Below are 25105 nucleotides of genomic sequence, written 5' to 3'. Positions count from 1 at the left end.
CTGTCGGTCCACCGGGAAATGCCTTGCATGCCAGATGACCTGTCCAGCCCTGGCTTATGATTTCAGCCGCAGTAAATATTTGACACGTGACAGTGACAAACATGCATGGTTTGCTTTGTGAGCAAACCAGTTTCTGAACAGAAGAATACGGCTTCTCACAAAAAAAATTGGGGTGCGGTTACTCTTTGACCAAGATCTCATGAGCCTCCCCCTTTCGTCATATCGGTGAGAGTTTAACCAATAAGAAGGCTCTCTGATCAGACTTTGTACCAGAGCAATTCTGTGCCAACTTTCTCTATGTCACTCACTTTGGTATTGCCACTCTGTCTGTGACAACCTCAGCGACTTTGCCATTCAAAGGTTTGTTTGCCTGTCGGGTACGTATTTGAACCTTTTCCAGCAACACATTATTGCTACAGTCTAGCTTTCCTTTAATCTGCTGAGGAATTTGCTCGACTAAAGAGACACACACGCTCACACCCAGTCTCACAGTCACGCACACACCCACTCAGTGACATGTGCACACACTTGCACTCGTTCTAGAGTAGAGTAGAGTAGAGTTCTAGTCTACTTATGTAGTCAGATGTGCACAGCCTCAATCACAAGTAGATTTTACAGAATCTGAAATGGCCTACCGGGCTATCCTCCCAATCTTGCTCCTGCTTTCGGCCACACTTTGCCTGGCCGTACCAGAGGACACGACCCAGGCCGGTGGGAACACAGTAGCACCAGAATTACAACCAGCAGCACCAGCTCCACAGGAAACAGCTGGGCCAGCAGCAACACCTCCGCCAGAGGACTCGGCCCAGGTAGATGTTGGCATCACATCAGCAAAACCACCACCACCAGTAGCAGCAAAAGAAGCAGAATTAGCACCAGCAGAAAATGCAGCAGAAGACACGGCCCAGGCTGATGGGATGACCAAAGCAACAGCAACAGGAGCTGAAGAGACGGAAGAACCAGCACAACCACCACCAGCAGCAGAGTCAGCATCAGTACCAGCAGAGCCAGTGGTGTCAGCACCAGAGCATCCATCAGCAGCAGCCACAGAAGCACAGCCAGCAGCAGTAGCACCAGGAAAAGTGGTAGTATCAGCAGAAACGGTAGCAGATGCACCAGCAGAGGACATGGTTCAAGACCCGGCAACATCACCACCAGTAGTAGACTCAACAGCATCAGAGCCAGCAGCAGTTGCAGAAGCAGAAGCCTCACTAACAGCGGAAGCAAAAGCGCCAGCAGCAGCACAACCATCAAAGCCAGCAGCAACCGGAACAGTAACACCAGCGCCAGCATCAGTAAATGCACCGGAAGACACTGTAGAAGTTCAAGCTGGTGGACAGACCACAGAACCATCACCACCACCCCCAAGCGCAGCCACACCACAGCCACCAAGAGTACCACCATCTCCTCCAGGTAAGCTGCTGGTGGTGCCCATGGACGGGAGCCACTGGGTGGGCATCAAGGCGGTGGCGCAGGAGATGGGCCGCCGAGGCCACAAGGTCACGGTGGTCATCCCGGAGGCCAGCATGCGTCTGGGGCCCGGTGAGCACTACCAGACCCTCACTTACCCCGTGCCCTACACACGGGAGCATGTGTACAAGCTGCAGTCGCACCACAGCGAGCTGCTGGAAAGCATGAACACGACGGTACCCCTGCTGGAGAGGATTGATGAGCAGTGGACCCGGAAGAAAGAGGTGCACAATTTCCTGGCGGTCACCTGTGAGAGCTTGCTGTTCAACGAGGAGCTTGTGGCGTTCCTGAGGGAGCAGAAGTTCGATGCTGTGCTGACGGACCCAATGGTGCCCACCGGCGCCATCCTGGCGCAGAACCTGTCCGTGCCGCCAGTGTACATGCTGCGGGGCATCCCCTGCGGGTTGGACCTGGTTGGAGCCGCCTGTCCGAGCCCTCCGTCGTACGTGCCACGATTCTTCAGCGGTGGCTCAGACAATATGGGATTCATGACACGCGTAGTCAACTTCATGGTGGCCCTCCTGGAACCGGTCCTCTGCAAGGTTTGTTTGCTTGATTGTTTGTTTGTTTGTCTGGTTGGTTGTTTAGTGGGGTGGTTGGTTGGTTGGTTTTCCATTTCTTATCTTGAGGTTTTTCTCCTACATTCAATCAAGCAAATAAACTTTTTGGTAATACTTTATTTGTAAGGGGTCACAGAGTGTCTCTACCGGATTAGGTGGAATAACTGGTGCAACAACTTTGGAATATCATGTTCTAATGTTGTACTTACTAGAGATGCACCGGATCCTGATTTTTAGGATCCTGCCGGATACCGGATCCACTGCTTAAGATCCTGCCGGAACCGGAACCGGATACCGGATCCTACGAAAGGGTTGAAACACATAGCCTACTCACACACATGGGCCCTTTTTTATCACGTTGGCTCAAACTATTTTGACTGAAAAGCCTCGGCTACAGGATCCTGGATCCTGGAACCGGATCCGGATCCTGTGAAAAACCCTATTATCCTGCCGGATCCGGAACCGGATCTTGGATCCGGTGCATCTCTAGTACTTACATCATGAATATACTTCTACTCTTACGTCTGATGTCTGTTATTATCCGGTCTCCTGGTGGGGGTTGGGCCAGGTATTGCAGTGACCCTGTCTGTCTGTTTTTTCTGTCTGCGTGTCTGCCCATAATGTGTAGGGATGCTCTTGAGGGTGCCAAACACACACGCACACCATGTAGGCCTACATTAGCATAGCATTGACAGGTGGCCAGGTTCCGATCTCTGATGGCTCTTGTTATTTATCAAGGTGGTCTACTCGCGGTTTGATGGCGTGGCCAGTCGCTTCTTGCACACCGACACCACTGTGGCTGAGATCTTCACCAGCGCCCCTGTGTGGTTGCTGAGGTACGACTTCACCATGGAGCATCCCCGGCCGCTCATGCCCAACATGGTGTTAATTGGGGGCATCAACTGCGGCGTCAGGAAGCCGCTGACGCAGGTAAGTTCAGCTGTGTTATATATACTACTGTATACGTACGTGTACATCCAATCAAACCCGGGTCCCTGGTGTAATGGTAGGGTGGCTTAGCCCATAACATAAATGTCTTAATAATGGTCATTCTCAACAAGTAATCAAGAGAGACGTCTAATTTCAGGAGGGGGGCTAATAATATCGTCCTCAACTGTATACTATATACGTGTACATCCAGGGTGTGATTTGTAGGGGGGGATGGGGAGGATTGTCCTCCCTTCTGGTCTTGATATCGCCAGTTTTACTACATGATTTTATCACAGTTCAATGTAATTCCATTGATATTGCTTAAAATCCAAAACATATCCCCCCTTCTGGTTTCCCGACAAATCGCACACTGTGTAGGCCTACATCGAATCAAACCCGGGCCCTGGTGTAATGGTACTGATGGTGGCTGAGCCCACTGAGCCGTTGCTCCCCCAGCTGTCTTATATTAGTTGGGGTTTTGTGTCCTTATAGAGGGAATGGTGAAGAGACAACAGGAAATGAGTCTGGAGAACGGGACGGGGTAAGGGTCGTGAAATGGGGGGCGGATGGGGGCAAAGGTGTCAGTTGTCCCAGGTCCAGGGCAGTGTTTCCCGCCCAATTGGGCTGCTTAGGATGGCCGTGTGCGGGTGAAAATGGCATTTAGCAGAAAAACCCGCCCAATTTTTGCCATAGAAATCAATAGAATTGGGCGGGATTTTTGTGCTTCTTGGCGGGTTTTGAGCATTTTTTGGGCTGGAAATCATCAGCCTCATCTGGCAACCCTGGTCCAGGGAGAGGGGCAGGGCCCAGAATTGGATCCCCATTACATTCTATGTGTTGAGTAGGGGGGGGGCCTTGCAGATGATTTTGTCCCAGGCCGGTCCAAAGCAGCTCTGTGGGCAGGGTTCATGAGTTATTAACAGAGATCAGGAAGTAAAGTAAGCATGACTTGCATTCTTCATTTCTCATTGTTTCTCATACTTTCCAGTTCTCGCTAACTGACCTGAAAATAAAATTCCCAGAAATGGCTATAGAGCTAAAACTCAGTGTTACATTTGACCTCTTTTCAATTCTTTTATTTTCATGAAAACAAATCCGTAGTTGTACTTTCAACACATCCACAGCTTGGCAACTAATCAAAACAAATGTTGAATTGTCCTTTTACCCACTCTGTCCATTTAGGTCAAAGTCAACCTACTCTATTCAATTTTTGTGCCAGTTATCTACCTCTTCTATGTATGTCTGCTGTTGCCCAGTCTTGCACTTTATGTCTGTAGGGCTATTGTATAGGTACTCTAGGTGTAATGTATGTAGGCTACGTATACTCTCTATGTCTAATAGTCTAAGTCCACACCTAGAGTCTAGAGTCTATGTCTATGTCTGTCCGCATGGAAAAGTAAGAAAAGTAATTTCAATTCTTTGTATGACCAGCGCATGTAAAGAAATTGACAACAGCTTGACTTGACTTCAAAGGAAAAGTCAATACATAAGGTCATCAAGAGTTCATTGGCATTCACAGAAGCATTGCCTCTATAGTTTCTCAAGTCCACCAGTGTCAGCTTAAACAGGGTGATCGATAGGCCTTTGACTCTGCTGATCCACTCGGTACTCACTTTCTACGCCCTTTCGGTACTTACGCCTTATGTCCCCTAAACCTAAACCTAAACCTAAAACTAAACCTAACCTTAACCCTACTTAACCCTAAACCTAACCCTAACCCTAACCTTAACCCTACTTAACCCTAAACCTAACCCTAACCTTAACCCTAACCTTAACCCTAACCTTAACCCTAACCTTGACCCTAAACCTAACCCTAAATTGCTTGTTTGAAATGTTTGATTACCATGTGACGGTAGGCTACCGAATAGTGGGTCGCTAGGCAACAGTCGGGCAATTCAAGTGAATAGGCAGCGTGAAAATGAATCTATTATTTTCGTGAAGACTTTACGAAAGCCGGGCAATAACGTGAATGCACCACGATTTTTTTTTTTTTCGTGAATACTTCACGAAATGAGTGAGATCGGTTGGCTGATCCGTGTGAGCTGAAGTAACATCACTTACTTACTGCAGATGGGCCTGTCAACGGGCCTATTCACTCGTTACTGAAAACACTCAACTACTTCATAATAACCTTTGGAAGTCAGAGGCGTGCTCAGTCCCAACGCAGTCTCACCCCAAGTAGTCAATTTCTGACTACCTTGGACCAGACGGCAATTTTTGACGTCTTGGGTATTCCTTCCACGTCACATTTTGACTATGTGGCCTAACCCTAAACCTATTCCTAAACCTAACCTCAATGACGTTATGCTGCCACAAGGGGGCGCCTTTGAGGACATAGTCAAAATGTGACGTGGAAGGAATTCCCAAGACGTCAAAAATTGCAGTCTTGGGGTGTCAAAAATTGAGTAGTCAAAAATTGACTACTTGGGGTGAGACTGTGTAGTCAGTCCCTTTAGAAAGATGAAAACAAGTATTCTTGTGGTTGCTCTTTGTTTCAAGGGTCAATGTCCAAAGTTATTTGAAAAGAGAAAAACTTTTCTTCACCAAGGCACTCCAAAAAGTATAGTTGAACATGTCTAGTATTTTTTATGACATGTCCATTAAGGACTTTAAAACTGCCCACGCGTAGCGTAGCGGCAGTTGGGCATTCTTCAGGGCATGACATGAAGAAGACCCAACTTGGGCAATTGTAAGGTCCTTAACCCCTTAAGAGACTGCATTATAAATCAGCTGTTACGAGAAAGGCAATGACCAAGTCGTAATGTAGGCTATTACTAAAGGCCCCGTGCACTGTCATAGTAGTGTAGTACTACAGTCTAGGGCTGGGCGATATGGAAAAAAAACAATATCACGATATGGATTACTTTATAGCACGATAACGATATATATCACGATATAGCACAATTGCATACGTTTTCAGTTATTCTATTTATTTGCTCTTCTTTTTTTCATGTAGAAAAACAACCTTTCTATAAAATGGATCTTTTTATTCTCATTTTTACAGTTACATTAACTTATAGTGTGTATTGTGACAACATGAAATGTGATTAAATGATATTCAATTGTATAAAATTGATAAAATTACTATCACGATATAAACGATATAGGAGAAAGGTCACGATAGACATTTTTATGTCACGATAATGATATATATCGTCATATTGCTCAGCCCTACTACAGTAGTTAACTTTCAATGTCTATTACAGCGTGCCACAGGAGGTATAGGCCTATGGCGTGCATTAAGGGGCTACTGGATATGTCATAATAATAGGCATTTTTAGACATTTTTAACTATACTTTTTGGAGTGCCTGGAAAAGTTTGATTTTTTTTGTGAAATAACTTTTTACCTCATAACAAAATTTAGTTAATTTACATAATTGTCTGCTCCTGTCTAGCTCTAGAAAAACTATTAATTTCTACATTTAGGTTACTGAAAAGTATTGTTTAGCACAGTAGAGATGCGGAACACTTTTCTACTCTTCACAGCAGTAATGATGTTGGACTGTTTGGGAATTATAACTTGAATTAAACGGCAGTGAGTAGTGAGTACTCAATAGTTTTTTGTGGTGCAATGCATTGTATGTATTTTGGTGTGTGCTCTTGGAATTGTAGTAAAGTGCCTTATCCAGTAGGGGTCCCCATAGGTCCACTCTATTCACTGTAAAAAATCAAGGACAGTCTGTATGCTTTAGAATAACCAATGGTGTCTAGTGTGTTATTAACTGAGCGTGATCAAGTGTCACAAATACTATATTGGGCAGTTTCAAAAAGAGAAATGAAAATAACATAAATAGATTATTTGCTTCGGAAAAGGTTTTTACAAAGAAAATGTGGGTAAATAATTTAAAATAGTTTAAATTAAATTAGGCTATGGAAGCGTATGATTTGAACAACCCACATGGCTGGATGTTAGGAAGGAAAGCAACATAATGTCAATGTAATGCACAAAATTAACCTTTGTGTCAAACAATGGCATTTGGAAATACATCACTGATTCATTCCAAAGGCACAGTGACACAACAACATTTTTTTCTGACATACAGTATGTGCGTGATGGCAGTCCTTAAATTTAATTTTCAAGTATGTGATTATGTCACTTGATTGATTGGAAACATTGATTCAGTGCAGAAGCAAGATGGCGGTGTGTGTGTGTGTGTGTGTGTGTGTGTGTGTGTGTGTGTGTGTGTGTGTGTGTGTGTGTGTGTGTGTGTGTGTGTGTGTGTGTGTGTGTGTGTGTGTGTGTGTAGTGACTGACAGTCTCTTTGCATTTCATTTTGAAATGCGGGACTGTGTCTATACAGTGATAAGACTGCTGTAACAATGGTTGCGTGTGAGAGAGTATGCAGGTGTCCAATACATTCTCTCATACGCCACCAGGGAAGCCGACAGAGGGGGGCAAAGAGGTCAGTTGTCCCGGGCCAACGGAGGCGGCTGGGGGGTGGGGCAGAATCGGCTCCCCATGACATTGCAAGTATCGAGTGTGTGTGTGGGGATGTCTTTCAGATGACTTTGTCCTGGGCCCGGCCAAAGCTGTCAGCGGCCCTGTATACCACTGACAGAATTAACTCTCTCACGTGTGCACGTTGTACTGTATCTCATACCTGTCATAGGTGTGGCAATCAGATCATGAAGTCGTTAATGTGTATGGGAGCATGGTGGGCATGGATATGGATCTTCCATGGCCATTTCGAATGTGCTCTCTCATGTATCTCTGATAAGATACACACTACAAGGTGTTACATTGACTTTCTAAGTGCTGAATTAATATTGCATTTTTTTCCGTCTTTTTTTTGCCTTTTTGGCAAAATGAGAGGAGACAGGAAACAAATGTGAGAGAGATGGGGTAAGGCTGGGAAATGACCCCCCCCCCCCCCCCTCATTGCATTTTCTACTTACTGTGTACTGAATACACTACTACCTCATACCTGTCATAGTTGTGGTGATCAGATCATAGAATTGTTCATGTGTAGACCTATGGGAGGATAGGGGACACAACGAAACTCATCTCCCATATCCTGGGCTAGACTGATATAGAATGACAAATATGTTCATTCAAGGGACAGTCACGTCATGCAAGTGACACACTCAGGTTAGCTGTCTAGTAGCCTTTCTCCCATGAACTGCACATTATGGGGTTAATTCCTTGACAGTCGTTGTTGAAAAAAAAAAAAAACAGCGCACAAGCACCATGTAACAAAAAGAGATTCCAAACAGTTGTTTCCTATCACAGCATTCAGAAATTCATTTTAGACTGAAAATGGTCTTCATAACACATCCTTTATCTTGTGACAAAGCCTTATTGTCCAAATGTGACCCATTTTAGAGATATTGCTTTGTCAAATTTTCAGCTTGGAGCACGTTTCACTCTAAAATATTTTGAGTGTGAGGGTGCAGCCCAAATGTGCAACTCATTTTTTTTTCAGCGAAGAGGCTGCCCCTTGCATACGTAGTGTTTATGAATGGCAAGATTGCTAAAGACACTATATGAAGAGCTCTTTTCCAAAATGAGATATATCCATTTTAGAGAATGTTGGGAAATTGACATTTTTGTATTGGGTATTCCATTGAAATGCATTGCAAAATTATGTTTTAAAATATGTTCTCAAAACATTTGAATGGCAAGAAATCACACATAGATGATAGGACCTCTTAACAGTCAATTCCAGTATTAAAATGCAAAAAGTAAAAAATGGTGGATATAGCGTTTTGGAAAAGAGCTCTTCATATTCAATGTGTGGCTTCTTTCTTGAAAAAAATGCAGTAATTGCAATACCTAATGTCAATACGTTTGAGGCCTTTTCTCAGTTCCTTTGCCTTTGTAGGGCAGTAGTGTGCAGTGCATTGTGGTTTGGTGTAGTGCAGTGTGGTCTCGTGTGGGGTGGTGCGGAGTGGTGAAGTACAGTGCAGTGCAGTGTAGTGTGGTGTGGTACAGCATAGTGTCGTGTAGTGTAGTGCTACAGCATAGTGTCGTGTAGTGTAGTGTACTGCAATGTAATGTAATGCAGTGTGATGTACAGGGCATTGTAGTTTGGTCTAGTGCAGTGCAGTGTAGAATGTGGTGTTGTGCAGTGTGTTGTGCAGTGTGGTGTAGTGCAGTATAGCAAAGTGTGACATGTAGCGCAGTGTGGTGTGCAGTGTGGTGCAATGTAGAGTGGTGCAAATCAGTGTGGTGGAGTTTAGTGCGGTGTGGTGCAGTGTATTGTATTGCAGTGCACAGCATGAAGTAGAAGTAAAAACACTCTTACCAATGTAATTGCAACACTAGTAGTATGATGTGACATAGCTGCAACTATGCAATAACATGCTACTGGTGTTGTAATCACAGCCCTAACAGGGCTTCTAATTCTACTTAAAGGGGTATGCCACTATTTTGGGGCTTACTACAGTTAAAATCGTTGGCTGGGGTTTCTAAAGGTGGTAAAATGTCTTATTATTATTATTTTTCATGTTAAGCGTTGTCTTGCTTTAAGACAAGTTAAAAGAGGGAATATGTCGCTAAGCTAGTGAAAGTCAATGGATCCGTGTAGCATTGTAGCATGCTACACGGATCCATTGACTTTCACTAGCTTAGCGACATATTTCCTCTTTTAACTTGTCTTAAAGCAAGACAACGCTTAACATGAAAAATAAGACACTTTACCACCTTTATAAACCCTGGCCAACGATTTTAACTGCAGTAAGCCCCAAAATAGTGGCATAACTCTAACCCAACTCTGGTGCCGTGCAGTAGCCTATAGTGTGCGTGAGAGCGCCGAGAGCTGATGCTATCAGTGGTTGACTTGGAGGGGGAGGGGACAGCCCTTCTCACGCTAGAGGAAGAGTACAAGAATTTCATGCTATGCCGTTAATGCCTGCCCACACACACACACACACTCACACTCACACGCACAGTCACACACACACACACACACACACACACACACACACACACACACACACACACACACACACACACACACACACACACACACACACACACACACACACACACACACACACACACACACACACACACACACACAGATATTGTGATGGGCATACGATTGTCTGCTCACTAATCTACCTGTTTGAAATGGCATGGACAAACAGGTGTGGTTTAGTTTGTGTGAAAAGTGTGTGGGTACTCTTTATATTCTTTCATGTAGTATCAAGTTAATGTAATTATCGATATCGATCAATCATAAAACATGATAATATTTGTCAATGTTTTACAGTGGACATACAGTACTAGAAGGTGGCCTGCATACCTTGAAGAGTGTTTCTTTGCCAGTTCAGCTATTTCAAGAGGAATCACTTTTAGACTGGAAAAGGTCTGACTGACTGAAATGTCAGCTTTCAAAATAAATAGCTTGGCTTGACCATTATTGAAGCAGGGTTATGCTTTTCCACTGTCGAAAACTGTGTAAATGTTTTGTCACTAAGTTCAATGTGGGAAAACTTGGCAGAAAGGCTTCCAGGCCATTCGTATTTGCAAAGCAGCAAGCGGAGGTTGTGATATTAGAATGTCTAAAAACATTCCCTCTCCCCCACACACACAAATGCAAACTACCCCCCAAGAATTTAGCCCCTCCCACTGACAAGGAGGGCTTCTTGCTTCTCTGTCCCTTGCTCTCCATCTCACTCTTCAGTCTCTCACCCTCCCTCTGCAATCTCTCTCAACCTTCTCCTCCCTCCCTACATCTCCCTCTCAGAAATTCCCTCTCTACCCTCCCTCTTAACTTTCCTGCAGCTGATTCTCTCTCTCTCTCTCTCTCTCTCTCTCTCTCTCTCTCTCTCTCTCTCTCTCTCTCTCTCTCTCTCTCTCTTCTCGCCTCCCCCATCTCATTTCACTCTTCCCTCCCTCTTGACTCGCCGCCTCTCTCCCCACCCCTCTCTCCCCCTCCCTCCCTCCATCTCTTCTCCTCATAACCCTCCACACAAAATAACACCCTGCAGTCCACTCCTGTGCTGTGTTGACATGCTGTGGAGCAGCGGGCTCAGTCGTGCGTGGTGGCCTTTCCTCTTCTTGTGCATGGGGGCCCCAGGCCCTGGCCCCGGCTCCATCCCCTGGGCCCTGGGCCCCGCCCCTGCCCTGGGGGACAAGGTGCTGGTCCTGCCCGTGGACGGCAGCCACTGGCTGAGCATGAAGCTGCTGGTGCGGCAGCTGGCCCTGCGTGGGCACGAGGTGCTGGCGCTGGTGCCCGAGAGCTCCATGCTCCTGCAGGCGCAGGGCCAGGCCCAGGAGCCCTTCGAGACGCAGAGCTTCGCCGTGCCCTTCACGGCGGCGCAGCTGGCCGAGAACTCCAAGTGGATGCGGGAGAACGTGTTCTACCCCAGCCCGCCCTTAGCCGAGATCACCACCAACCTGGGCTGGCTCCTCAACTTCACCTCCACGCAGGTCAAAGGCTGCGAGTCGCTGCTGTACAACGAGGCCGTCATGTCGCGGCTGCGCGCCCGCGGCTTCCAGGCGGTCCTCACCGACCCCTTCCTGCCGTGCGGCTCCATCGTGGCCGACGCGCTGGGGCTGCCGGCGGTGTACTTCCTGCGCGGCATGCCCTGCGGCCTGGACATCCTGGCGCTGCAGTGCCCCTCGCCGCCCTCCTACGTGCCGCGCTTCCGCTCGGGCAGCAGCGACCGCATGGGCTTCCTGGAGCGCCTCAACAACTACGTCAGCAGCGGCGTGGAGCTGCAGCTGTGCAAGGTGATGTACGCCAGCTTTGACGAGCTGGCCGCCAGGTACCTGCAGCGCCAGGTGACCTACCGGGAGCTGCTGGGCGAGGGCGCCCTGTGGCTGATGCGCTACGACTTCACCTTCGAGTACCCGCGGCCCGTCATGCCCAACATGGTGTTCATCGGGGGCATCAACTGCGTGAGGGGCGAGGGGCTGTCTGCGGTAAGTCAGCAGGGTGGTGGTGGGGGGTTAGGGTGGCACACTGGAGGGCCGCAAAGGGGTTACGTGGCGCTATTCCGACATGTCGCTATTCCGACGTTAATGTCTATTGTCGGAATACCGACACGTTTTCCACCGTCCGCCGCTATTCCTACATGCCGCTATTCCTACATGCCGCTATTCCGACATCCCTAACCTTAACCCTAACCCTAACCCTAAAAAGTGTTGGAATAGCGGCATGTCGGAATAGCGCTATGTCGGAATAGCGATTGCCCCCCCCGCAAAGGTATTGCGAGTGGGCCCTGAAGTCATTTTCTTCAAATTTAAATAATATTTGTTGCTGTGTTGCTTTTGACTATTTATTTGAGTTGTTTTGATTATTGGGCCAGAAGTGGGCCCTGGACATTTGTGAACATTTCAAGTGGGCCCCACGTTGGAGCAGGTTGGGAACCCCTGGTGAGTTGGGGCCTTCTCATGTTACAGAGATAGCACTGGTGGTTGTTGTTGCTGTCGGCCCCCCGGGAGGTTAGAAGTTGAGTTGTCATTCATCTCCAGATGACTCTTTTCTTCTTCAGAGAGAATTCTCTGCTCGTAATTACTTGTGGTGGCAAAGGAAACTCAAAAGGGTATTTCACCTAGCTGCAAGTTGATGAACTAAGTACTGAACTGAACTGATCATTACATTAAAGTTTGGGCAAAAACTACCGTGTTGCTTCAAGTGCTGGTGTCCCTTTAAGGCCCTCACATCATTTTGGTAAAAGAGTAAATGTTTGTTTCTGTTATAATCAAATTATTAGTAAGTATGATTATGATGTATACATGTGTCTGAATACTTTCATTCATCCATGTTCATGCTGGTTCGGAGTTAAGATTCATGCAAATGGATTTGGTTGGGAAGAGTATACAATATCAATCGGATAAATTGTAGGCTAAGCAATAGGACGTGCTTTTTGGAGCTCAAAGTCAAAATGTTGAGTTTGTAGGATACAGTATCTCTGGTTTAAAAAGCACAATGTGTTCCCCATTGGTACCCTAGGGTCTCCTTGTCTCTGTTTGTTTAAGGAAGAGGGAGGCGCTGGCTCTGTGTGTGTGTGTGTGTGTGTGTGTGTGTGTGTGTGTGTGTGTGTGTGTGTGTGTGTGTGTGTGTGTGTGTGTGTGTGTGTGTGTGTGTGTGTGTGTGTCTGTGTGTGTGTCTGTGTGTGTGTGTGTGTGTGTGTGTGTGTCTGTGTGTGTGTGTGTGTGTGTGTGTGTGTGTGTGTGTGTGTGTGTGTGTGTGGTCACGTTGCTCCATTTTCCAGCTAGTGCCTGTGTGCTGGCGATCAGATTTCTTATGTTTGTTATGGTTTGTGACCGACTGGAGTTTGTGAGCTGCACGCACGCGATGTAATTCTGTAAGGTTTGGTGTCTAACACCCTCATATTTACTGTGTTGTTTCATAAGACCTCTCACCAAACCGGTAATCTGACCGTGCTGTTTCCTCCCGAACACAGACGTGAGGGTTGCTAGGGAAACCACACGTGTGTCCCCTCTCCCTCTCTGTCCAAGCCTTCCTCTCTTACTTGGCTTTCCTTCCTGCCATTCGAAACCTTTGTGCTGAGATGTGCTATTCTTTTTTGCCACATCTTGGCATGGTTTTCTCTAGGATTTAAAGCCGGGAAAGACCAAAACATGTTTTTTGGCAGTGCGGCGGCCTAATGCTTCATCTATCCTTGCCAAACTCAAATATTTATATATGACTCATTTGCAGTCTACCTGCAGTATACCATTAAGAGCTGAAGTTAACCAATTAATTATTACATAACTTTTGCATCTTTTCTTTACAATGAAATCCTGTACTTCTGCCTTGAAGCGATTGCTTCACATTATGTTCATACTTCCACAAAATCCCCATGAAACATCTGTTCACCAAAAAAAGTTCCTGTGCGCTACCAAAAAAACAAGCCAAAAAGGATCTGCTGTCCAGGATTACTTCAGATCTGCAATACGGTGCTTAGGATTTCATTTAGTCGAATCCCCAGTAGACATTTACAAACGCATAGCATCAATAACACAAGGTTAATAAGGCTAGAAAAAGCAAAAGGCTAAATCCAAAACCGAATCCTTTATTCTGTATCTCCAAGGCAAATCTCTTGTAAGCTTCCAGTAGACTTACAGCACGAGGCAGTACAGGCAAGGCTCGCCAGCATGCCAAAGTAAACATGTTTCTGTGTGAAGGAGTTCCTGAAAAGTCCCTGGAAATCAGAGCTGCAAAGCTGTAGGGGACAAGGCTGGATTGGTAATCTGGCATACAAGGCATTTTCTCGGTGGGCGGACAGTCCTCAGGGCCCAACACTGTAGCACTTCGTTTGTTGATTGTGGGTTTGTTTTTTTTCCATAGAGAACCGCCCAGAATTAAGATGGGGTGGCCCATTGGTCTGTCTTAAATATAGACAGTGGACAGAGCTCATCGTTGAAAAGTAGGTAGGGCCAGAGAGAGTAGATAAGAGAGAGGTTCCGCTGGTCCATTGTTTCCGGGTTCTACTTTTGCAAGGGGGAGTGGGGGGGGGAAATCCCCCTTTAGGCAGACCTAGACAGACCTAAGGACTGTTCTATTCAATGCTAGGAGCATTATGACACACCCCTTTAGGCAGACCGGAACCTGGTCACGTTAGGTGCCCATAGAAACCTATTATGTTGGCATATCTCTATACTTAAAGAATCTCTGGTAGGGCTATGTGAGGGGCAGGTCTATGCCAAAAATGCCTGGGCTGCTTTTTCAATCCCAGTCCAGCCCTGAGAGGGGATGAAGGGTGGTGGGGCAGGGGGGGTTGGGGGGGTGTGTACTGCCAGGAGGGAATGTTTCTAGAGAGAAAAGAATACGGAGCCTGTGCTTGCTGAGAGGGAGTGGTGCTCACAGCCAATCGTGGACGCTCAAAATGGCACTGTACACGAAACAAAAACAAAAAAAACAAAATAAGAGTTAGTGGGTGTCTACATGACTTTATAGTTTTGGTGTATGAGTTAAAAATATGAACTATTTATTATACCCACACATCCAAACATTTGCAGACCATACACCATCATTCATTCATTTATTTACTATAAAATTGTGCCATTTCTGGAACGATAGCATCACATTCAACGGATGGTTGTCTATTCCAGTAAATTATCTGTTAAAGCCAATGTCTTTTACACCACATTATATTCCTGGTATGTTTTCGAATTCCACATGGCTAGTAGCCTACCCTATGGCCAGAAACCCCTGAGTATGGCAATGTCTATCTGAATAGTCTATCTGAATCTGTATTGGCCTAAATTGACAACAATGCCGATTTGACTAAACTGAAGACATGCAAGTCCCTAAAAAGAATCTCTAAGAATGGTGGGCACTGGTCCTACATCAGCTGAAACCTGAGATCTCCTCTGCACATGAGCAATCAGATTTATGTCAAATACATTGAGTGAAGCTTTGGAAAGTTAAATGATGACCATCTACAGTATGTGCAGTATATCATTTCTTTTTACCTGAGCTGAGGATATTGCAATGACTGTTTGTCTGTCTTTTGCAATGTCTTCTTGTCTCTCGAATATCCTAACTCCCATCCCTCCCCAATTGCATGTGGCCTCATGATGATGTCATGAGACATCTTTGACGACAGAAGTAGTTAAATATCTTGCAAAAGCACAATTGAAAGGTCATTTCCTCATTTGCATTTGGGATGGTTGAAAAGGTAAAGATCCCCCAAAAGCTGTTGTGGTTGAAAGCAGGGAAAAGGTGGGAGCGCTTAAGTAAAAGAAAGCAGGGAAATATATATATGAGTGATTCTACGATTCGGCTGCGCTTTTAAGTCCATGGATTTTATTTGCCAATTCCACTAACTATTAACCGCATCCAATGATGTTTTGGACATTTTCACACATTTATCTGTCATATAATACAGAAAGTGTAGACATGGCATTATTTCCCTCAGCAAGAATGAATATTTAATACTGGTTTTGGGCGTTTTCATGCCGTCCTGTTTTCCAAATGTCAGATTCAGTCTTCATATTAGCATGTAAAGAAACTTGTTTTGCCCAAGACGATTGCAAATGTTGATTCACAGTAATCATCACAATATGACAAAACTGTCAGAAAGACCACTGTCCTTTCCATTATACATGAAATTTGCCATTTTGTGTGTGTCCAACGAAAGCTGTGTTAACCATGTCACTGTCTGAAACCCCCTCCATAAATCAGTAATGGTTTGGTCTTAGGCCATACGAATAACATCACCTGATGTCATAACCTCTTTGGCAGGATATGGGAAGACTTTTTGGTAATTTTGAGCTCCAGCCTTCCATAATTTAATCCATTCTTTTTCATGTTCTCATAGCGGGAAAATCGCCTGTCAACTGTGTTATCAACATTTTCATAAGAATCTGAATTAGAAATCACATGTAGAAAAACACAGATAAAGCATACAAATACATTAATTGATTAAGGTGTTGTGGTGGAACTTCTGAGGTCCTCAGTTAGCACAACACCATAAAAATGGCTGAAATGTCAAGCCGTGTTACCGTCAATGGTGTTACAATTAGCTATGACAGTCAGGGTTGCCAGATGAGGCTGATGATTTCCAGCCCAAAAAATGTTCAAAACACGCCTAAAAGCACAAAATCCCGTCCAATTCTATTGATTTCTATGGGAAAAAGTGGGCGTGTTTTTCTGATAAATGCCATTTTTACCCGCACACGGCCATCCTAAGCAGCCCAATTGGGCGGGAACCAAGAAGAAGGCCATGAAGAAGGCCATGAGGGCCGAAACGCGTAGGCATTGTAGCCAAATAAAAAAGTAAAGAAAATTGCAACCTTGAGTGCCTCAGCATCTGTCTACCTGGACCAAGTTTGAGAGCCCCTGCACTGATGAGCACCAAGGAAAAAAGATGAAGACCCAGAAGCACTCCAATTACCTGCTTGTGTTAGAACCTGTTCTGTCTGTTTGTGTGTCCGCCCGCAGTGTCTTGGGTCACCTGCATGTGGTGCCAAACATTTGTCAGGGTGGCCTGGTCGCCATCTAGCCTGGGAACTCCCATACTGCCTTTAGTTGTACACAATCGTTCCGATCTGATAGACAGTATGGGGACTATGACTCGTAATGCACCAGATTATGGTCCCTGTCTCTGTCCAATCAAAGAGCAGGGCAGGGTGTCATAATAGCCAAGTATTCTGCCCCCTTCGGAATTTACAGTAGGCAGGTCACCAGTAGAGCATGACACGGGAGCGGATTTTCACTCCCGTCCCATCCCGGTCCCAGAAAAAAAATCCCATCCCTTCCCGTCCCGGAGTAAAAGAAACAAATCCTATCCCGTCCCATCCTGAAAAGAATGTCTTCCAATCCTGCCCACTCCCACTCAAAATCAATCCCACTCCCGTTTCATAGGCTTTTTTAATATTCCCGCTGTCATTAATTTTTATTCCCGCTCCTGCCCGCTCCCATTCATCTGTATTCCCGCTCCTGCCCGCTCCCGTTCATCTTTAAAATTTTGAGTCCCATCCAGCGGGAATCCCGCAGGACACGCGGGAGGGACCCACGGGAATTCCTGAAAAATGTCATCCTCTAGTCACCAGACCTAATCTCACTTGTGATTCTGTCTGGTGGTAACCAGGCAAGTGGCCATCTCTGATTGCTCATGTTTTCTGTCCTGTCTGTGACGGTAATGATGGAAAGCTCGCACATCCACAGGAACGTCTGACCTGGGAGCAGGACCACAAGTGACTAGATGATTCTGAGAAAAAGTCCGCTGCACGACCAGGATTTCTTTTGCTCCCAATATTTTATTTTTACGTGACGTTTCGGGTTTTACCCCTTCTTCAGAAGGGGTAAAACCCGAAACGTCACGTAAAAATAAAATATTGGGAGCAAAAGAAATCCTGGTCGTGCAGCGGACTTTATTCTCAGAATCATCTGTTCTGTTATGTCTGTGCCCCCACCAGGAGCTGCAGGAGTTTGTGGAGGGCTCTGGAGAGCATGGCATCGTGGTCTTCACCCTGGGCTCCATGGTGGCCTCCATGCCCAAGGAGAAGGCCCACATCTTCTTCTCCGCCTTCGCACGCATTCCACAGAGGGTGAGGAGATGCACGCATGGGCACACACACACACACGCGCGCGCACGCACACACACACACACACACACACACACACACACACACACACACACACACACACACACACACAACACACACACACACACACACACACACACACACACACACACACACACACACACACACACACACACACACACACACACACACACACACACACACACACAGACACACAGTGTGGCCCTTATTGGTCATCATCAAATGTCGACCAGAAGACAAACAATGGAAGTTCTAAATGATTTTGGGCGAATTGAAGAAGTAAAAGGAGTTAAACAAAAGAAGTGAAGCGCTTTCTGATATTTACTTGTTGGTATGGTCTCTCCTTCAAATTACCTAAACTTTATGTGGGATTCAACACCCACACAGTAAATTCTGCAGTGCTAATTTAACACTTAGAGAGTTGATTTGACATCATTTGGACTTAAATGAACTCTTTAAGCGTTGAATTAACACCACAACATTTACTGTGCAGTTAAAAACTTTGAAGAAAAAGTGATAGGCAACAGAGAGCGTAAGCGTGTCTCTTCCACTTCTAGATTATATGGGATCCCTAGAATATCATGTGGATTTTTAGAATCTTGCTTTCTTGTGCATCGATAGACCATAGTACCATTGGACAATTTTGTTAATAGTATTTTCAAAAACTCACTCCTGTTACAAGGCTTGCCACTGTAAATTGTCCACAAGAACGAAGCAAGTCAGAAGATAATTAACACTTTTTTTTCAAGAGAGAGAGAGGTTTGAGAATGGCTGAGGTAAACCACAAGGCTATAAAATGTATGCTTTTCCCACATGCAGAGCACTGTGATGCAAGTTTCAATGCCTTCAGGGTATAACTTTTCTATAAACAACATTAATCTTGGATCATTCATCAAATTGTTTTCAGAATTTCAGAAAAAACACACTTTCTAAAAATGCCCACCGAAACTGTACACAACCTTCAATGTTTTCCCCCTGTAACTAACATTTAAACAGATGGAATACATGTTTTGTTGTTTAACTGTTTCCAGAGTTGTGCTCCCCCTCTTAAAGACAAGAAAAGAAAAGACACAAGAGTAGAAGAGTCACGCACCTCAGACAGGCTTGGACAGGAAACCTTAGGCAACATCTGGTTACCATTAGTCTCTTCCCAGAGTAGACTGCTTGCCGAGCAGATGCAGCAGACAGTTTTTGGGTATGTAGCCCATGTCACGCTCATCCCAATGAGAGCATGTTTGTTTGGAAGGCTCAGGCACTGGTTACTCGACACACGTGCAGATATTTGTAAATGCGGACAATTTTTTATCTGTTAGCATATTAACACGACATGTAGATACAAATAAAAACTCCATTGTGACTGGTGCGTTTTAGCCCCTTACATGGAATGTTTAAAATCGGATTTTTGAAATGTGCTTTCTTTGTTGATGTGTAAAGACGTCCTTCTTTGGTAATCTGTTTTGTTCCATGTGAAGTGTACTGGGGTGTGAAATTTGGTATGGAAGTGAAGTCCATTAACAGTCTGCTTATTTTCACAATGAATACCATAATAATACCAGTGTGTATCTTACTGATGAAGTCTTGATTCATGTGAAGACACTGGACATCTCTATTTCAGGTACTATGGAGATACTCTGGTCCTCTTCCTGATCACGTCCCGGACAATATCAAAGTGATGAAGTGGTTGCCGCAAAATGATCTCTTGGGTAAGATCAACTTGTTTAATTACATATTATATTACATACTGTATATGTTATGGCCTAATGAGTCTATCACCTGTCATACTATGGAACAATGGTTATGCCAACTCAAGTGTCAAGTAGAATAGAATAGAATAAAATAGAGTAGAATACAACAGAACAGAATAACTGAATACTGAATGTTGTATAATACTGCCCTACAATTTCAGAACGCAGTATAATTCAAAATGGCAAACTGAAAAAAAAGGCTTTAAAGTTTCCTTTCTAGCCACGCAACTGTGTTGGAGGTAAAGTGGTGATGACACTTCCATATAATACTTTTTTATGGTGGAAATTTATGCACACAAGAAAAAAGCAAAAAAACAACATTCTCATTACTTTTTAGCTGAAAAATCATTATACTGCGTTCTGTTGTGGTATTACTGTCTACACCAAAACCACGGTGTCAATGGAGAAGTGCAGTATAATGCGCATTATACTGCGTTCTTGGCTAGTACGACGTAACCTCCTAAAACCAAAAAGCGCAGTATAATCAGTTTTTATCGTTTTTTTCTGAAACGGGACCAAGTTGGACCAAAAAAAATTAACACAAGAAAAAGAAGGTATTTTAAAGCCAATTTCCGGTCTAAACCCATTTTCGACCATTTTCAAGATACTGCGTTCTGATATTGTAGGGCAGAATAGAACAGAGTATAATCAATAACGACAACAACAATCACCGTAATAATAACCTAGTTTGCTCTCCTTCTCCTTCTCCCCTCAGGCCACCCCAAGGCCAAGGCCTTCATCACTCACGGAGGTACCCACGGAATCTATGAGGGAATCTGCAACGGCGTTCCCATGGTGATGCTGCCCCTGTTTGGCGACCAGAACGACAACGTTCTCCGCGTGGCCAGCAGGGGGGTCGGCGTGGTGCTCAGCATCTTCGATGTCACCTCAGACGCCCTTGTGGAGGCACTGGACAAGGTCATCAACGACAGCAGGTAAGGAGCCACTAGGGATGTAAATAAAATCGAAAAGTATCAATGTATCGGAAGTATCTGCCGGCGATTTAATCGAATCGCATTGTATCGTAGGGCATTCTTAAGAATCGAAAAGAATCGAATCGCTGGCCCCTGGCTCTACCCTAGCTCCATAACACAATAGTAGTGGAAAAGTAATTGGAAAAAATCGAATCGAGCCGAATCGCATCGTATCGTGGGGAATTATTAAGTATCGAAAAATATCGAATCCCTGATTTAAGAAATCGATACCGTATTGTATCGTCATGAAGGCTGTGATTTACACTCCTAGGAGCCACCGCTGCAGGTGACGGCTGAGCTGGGCCTGCACATACTGCACTACATCTTGTGACGCTGCACAATATTCCTAGCCTGATTATCATCGACTTTCAAATCTGTTGGAGACTCGGTCTGACCAAGAGCATAGCGATTAACGTTTCCCAAACGGCATGGTTGATCTGCCTCCATAGGTTTGCTACTGGTTGACTGGTGTCAGACAAAGTGAGTGGAGTTTCCGATTTTTTGGGAGATCAGAAACGACATTTACATTGCTCTTGGCCTGACTAGAAGCAACACAGAGGGTGTTGCGTCACTAGGAGGGCGTGGCCTGGCTACAATATTCCACGACCGAGTCAGTCTCGCCAAGTTGTCTATCTTGTGAAATTCATTTCAGCCTTGGGGTGACCTTGGGGTCATCCCTGTTGGGGTGAAAATCTGAACAACTGACATGAATGAAGAGGTGGGCGAAAGGTGTGAGGTGATGTGCTATGCTATGATGTTGTGATTCATTTAAAATGCCAAATCCTCATTCAGGTTATTTGTCTTTGTCTGTCCTGCAGCTATCAGGAAAAAATGAAGAAGCTGTCCGCCATACACAATGACAGGCCGATGGAGCCACTGGACCTGGCCGTCTATTGGACGGAGTTCGTGATGAGGCACAAAGGGGCGGCGCATCTGCGCCCAGCTGCACACGACCTGAACTGGGTCCAGTACCACAGCCTGGACGTGCTAGGCTTCTTATTTATCGTCATAGCAACTGTCGTCTTGGTGACGATTAAGTGCTGCTCGTTCTGCATACGGAAGTGTTGTGGCGGGCGTTTGCAGAAGCCAAAGAAGGATTAGATGTGATTTATTTTTTTGTATTTTACCCAGAGTAGTGCTCGACTACCGTTTCGACATTAGCACTTTTGCATCAGAGTCAAGAAAGGGAAAAAGGAGGATTAGATGTGTTTGAAGGGAAGCGTGCCTATGTTCCCACAGCCCATTGGTCCCACCGCATATTCCTGCTACTCCATGTTCTCACAGTTCTAAGACTTTATTCAAATTTAGGCTCTATGTTCCAAAGGTTTCTCTTAGTTTACTCGGAAATGTGGGAACATAGGAGTTATGGAACATAGGGCCTATATTTGAATAATTTCTTAAAAATCTGGGAACGTGGAGCAGCAGGAATAAGCTGTGGGACCATTGGGCTGTGGGACCAACGGGCTGTGGGATCAATGGGCTGTGGGACCAATGGGCTGTGGGAACATAGAGCTGACCAAGTTGGGGGAGGATAGAGTTTTTGGAGTGTCATGCACTGACTATACAAACGTTTTAACTACTGTGGCCTGTGTTGCACAGAAATACCACATGTGTCACCATCCCCTTTTCTGGACTGGCTGTTTGTCCACCTCTTATTATCCATGGTTACAAGGGCGGCGTCATTACTATTCGGGTAACAGCTCTAGTGCTACATCATTCAGAAGATCTATGGGCAGCATAACCGGAACTAGCAAACAGGAAGTTCTGTGTTAGCCTCGAACAGCATTGAAAGGGGCGGAGTTAGTGTGCGTTGTAATAGGGTGGATAAAGGGAGACTGAACACACTGATTTTAAGAGAAACACAAACAGCTTGATGGTTGCACAATGTTGTGCCAACTTTAAAAAAAAATGTTTTTTTTAAGCAATGAATGAAATGGCCGTATGTGTAATATGCCTACACTTGCAGGGCTGGCCAAACTGCATTGAGAAAGTAAAATCCCATATGAGATATTCTTTCAGCTGTTTTCAGGGACTGCAGATGGAAATGAGCTGTATTAGCTATAATCTGGCACAATATATCTTTTTACTTTTTTAAACAATGGCTGGATCTCAAATGGCGCACTTGTGCACTTCGTGCACTATGTTTCAGTGCGTAACTAATACGGCATACGCACTGAAACATGAACACTAAAGTGCACAAGTGCACCATTTGAGATTCAGCCCATGACTCTTGTGCATGGACCCATTTTGAACTAAACTAAAGTAAACTAACAGGTGATTTCAACCTGTTCAATCAGCTCATTATCAGCTGAGGATGTGTGAGAATTAGAATCAGCTGTTTTGTTGAATTGCTTGGAGCAAATACGATATGAGGCAAGGATTTTACTATCTGAACTCAGAATTTCAACCCTCCACTTGCCTGAAGCCAGAGGAACACACAACTGCCAAAACGGATTTCAAGAGCAACACCAACGGCTATGCAGTGGTGTAGTCTACTTTTTTGAGGTGGGTATATTGTATATTGTAGCATTTTTTTTAAGTGGGTATACTGAATATATTTGTGCTATTCAAATCAATGGATCAATCAATTTTAAGTGGGTATACTGAAATCCCTGAAATTTAGAAGTTGGTATACTCCGTATACCCGCGTTCTACGTAGACTACACCACTGCGGCTATGGTAATCAGCTTTTACCTCTACATCAATGAAGAACTGACAAACAGCTACCTGATTTGTTCTGCAGTAGCCTAGTATTTGAAACATTCAATCACTTTAACCACTATTTTTGTAAGACTTAAATGTCAGTTAATGGCATTTGTGCCTTGTTTGAATAATTGTATATTTTCTGTACTGTTTTTTGTTTGTTTCAATGCGATTACATCTTCAGGCCTATGCATCTGTGTCATGTATGGACCACTGCTGTTTAAATGTTGTGATTTGTCGTGCACTGTTTTACCAGCTAGTTACCAAATAAAACAAGGAACTATAAATGCATTGTAATGTAATACTGTAACAGTATAAGGGGCAGTATTATAACATAACAGTATAACAGTCAATATAGCATAGCAATACAGAATTAGTGTTAAAAACAGTCCATGCTTTAGAGTATAGTATACTACTAAAGTGTATGGTATGTAGTACATATCATAGAGTGTATTTCATCTTTTGCCATAGACAAGCCCCTCACAGTCCCACACCCCCACCAGCCTCTACACTAATATGATAATCACTCTCTATCAGAGTTGTAGGTTTGGCTCGAAAGGTGGTGGGGACATTTTAATAGCAAATTGTCCGGATATGCTGTTTTTGCATTGTATTTGTGAAAAAGTGGTGGGGACAAGCTATGTTTATCTCAAAAGTGGTATGGACATGTCCCCACCGTCCCCCCTTAAAATTACGCCCATGCTCTCTATGATTCACCAATGGGCCGCCCCATCTGAAATGTGGGCTGGTCTCTTAGGGGAAACAAACAAACAAACAAACAAACAAACAAACAAAACTTCAGCCCCTGAGGACTGTTGGCCCACGGTGAAAATGCCCTGTATGCCAGATTGCCAATTCAGCCCTATACCTACATCAGCTAAGAATGTCCTAAGGGAGGAGGATTTCTTGGTAAAATAGCTGAGATGCACATGACCAAGATAAGGCGAGTGTTCAGAGAGTGTTAGCAAACACAGACTTACTGGAATTCAAAACTCTGCTGTATTTTCTCCAAAGGCTGCTGTCCAATGTCAATGGTTACAAAACTACAATAATACGGAAAAGCCATTAATTTCTTAGCTGCATGGCAGTGAGTTTTGAGGCAACTTTTATTGAGAGAAAAAAACAACAAAACTCACTCTGCGGACTCACTCTTTTACTTTTACTGAGACTCAGTGTGTCTCTGTCGGCTATCGGCCAATAGAAAGTTTATGCTGCTTAACAGAGTATATTGGGTACCAAAGTAGGCTCCGCAGGGATATGTTAGATGACTTAAAGGCTTGACACTTTCATAATCATATGTACAATTGTAGCCTATAAGTATATACTGTGTGGACATATAAGAAAGTGACTGATGCCATATAGGCAGGCTCGATAGGTAGGCTGATCTTAGATGGTGTATGGCTATCTTAGCTTCTTGATACTTTTAGATTGAGCTATACTGAGGTGGAAGATATTCATCAAGATTTTTTCCTGGAATAATTCTACCCATGACTAATGGTCATTGTTGCTCTCAAATGAAAACATACTGTACCTAATGAAAACACACTCCACTTCTAATTGTTAAAGGTACGTGAGACAGTTGTGGCCTAGTGGTTAAGGAGAGTTTGTTCTGTACTCGAAATAACTAAGTCACTTGTGTAAAGGGTCAACTAAATGCAATGTACATTTTTTAGTTTTTTGTTCCCCCTAAAAAAATCATGCTGCCCATTCACAAGTGTTTTCTATGGAAAATATCAAATTTGCGAATGGGC

At 44.6% G+C, this 25105-nt stretch overlaps 1 protein-coding gene across 2 annotated transcripts; it reads left to right on the top strand.

Annotated features, from left to right (window-relative positions):
• The first annotated feature begins 68 nt into the window (after window positions 1-68).
• Window positions 69-23641, top strand: LOC134459872 (UDP-glucuronosyltransferase-like). 2 transcript variants are annotated; one of them, XM_063212354.1, is made up of 6 exons: window positions 69-2012; window positions 2769-2960; window positions 17783-17914; window positions 19548-19635; window positions 20393-20612; window positions 21470-23641. In XM_063212354.1, exons 1-6 carry the CDS (start codon window positions 627-629, stop codon window positions 21750-21752), a joined length of 2301 nt encoding a protein of 766 aa, XP_063068424.1. In that variant the 5' UTR covers window positions 69-626; the 3' UTR covers window positions 21753-23641. The 2 variants fall into 2 exon arrangements, with proteins under 2 accessions (XP_063068424.1, XP_063068425.1); XM_063212355.1 differs by lacking the exons at window positions 69-2012; window positions 2769-2960 and adding an exon at window positions 10804-11833.
• The last annotated feature ends 1464 nt before the right edge of the window (window positions 23642-25105 follow it).

This window comes from Engraulis encrasicolus, chromosome 12, assembly GCF_034702125.1.
Source record: "Engraulis encrasicolus isolate BLACKSEA-1 chromosome 12, IST_EnEncr_1.0, whole genome shotgun sequence".
Classification (NCBI taxonomy): domain Eukaryota; kingdom Metazoa; phylum Chordata; class Actinopteri; order Clupeiformes; family Engraulidae; genus Engraulis; species Engraulis encrasicolus.
Note: the sequence above shows the minus strand (reverse complement) of the source record. Positions and strands in the feature narration are given on the sequence as shown.

Coding starts and splice junctions, on each gene's coding strand:
- LOC134459872 (XM_063212354.1), top strand. CDS start 627: ATGGCCTACCGGGCTATCCTCCCAATCTTGCTCCTGCTTTCGGCCACA. Junction 2,013..2,768: donor TGGAACCGGTCCTCTGCAAG/GTTTGTTTGCTT, acceptor TTATTTATCAAG/GTGGTCTACTCGCGGTTTGA. Junction 17,915..19,547: donor TCGCACGCATTCCACAGAGG/GTGAGGAGATGC, acceptor TCTCTATTTCAG/GTACTATGGAGATACTCTGG.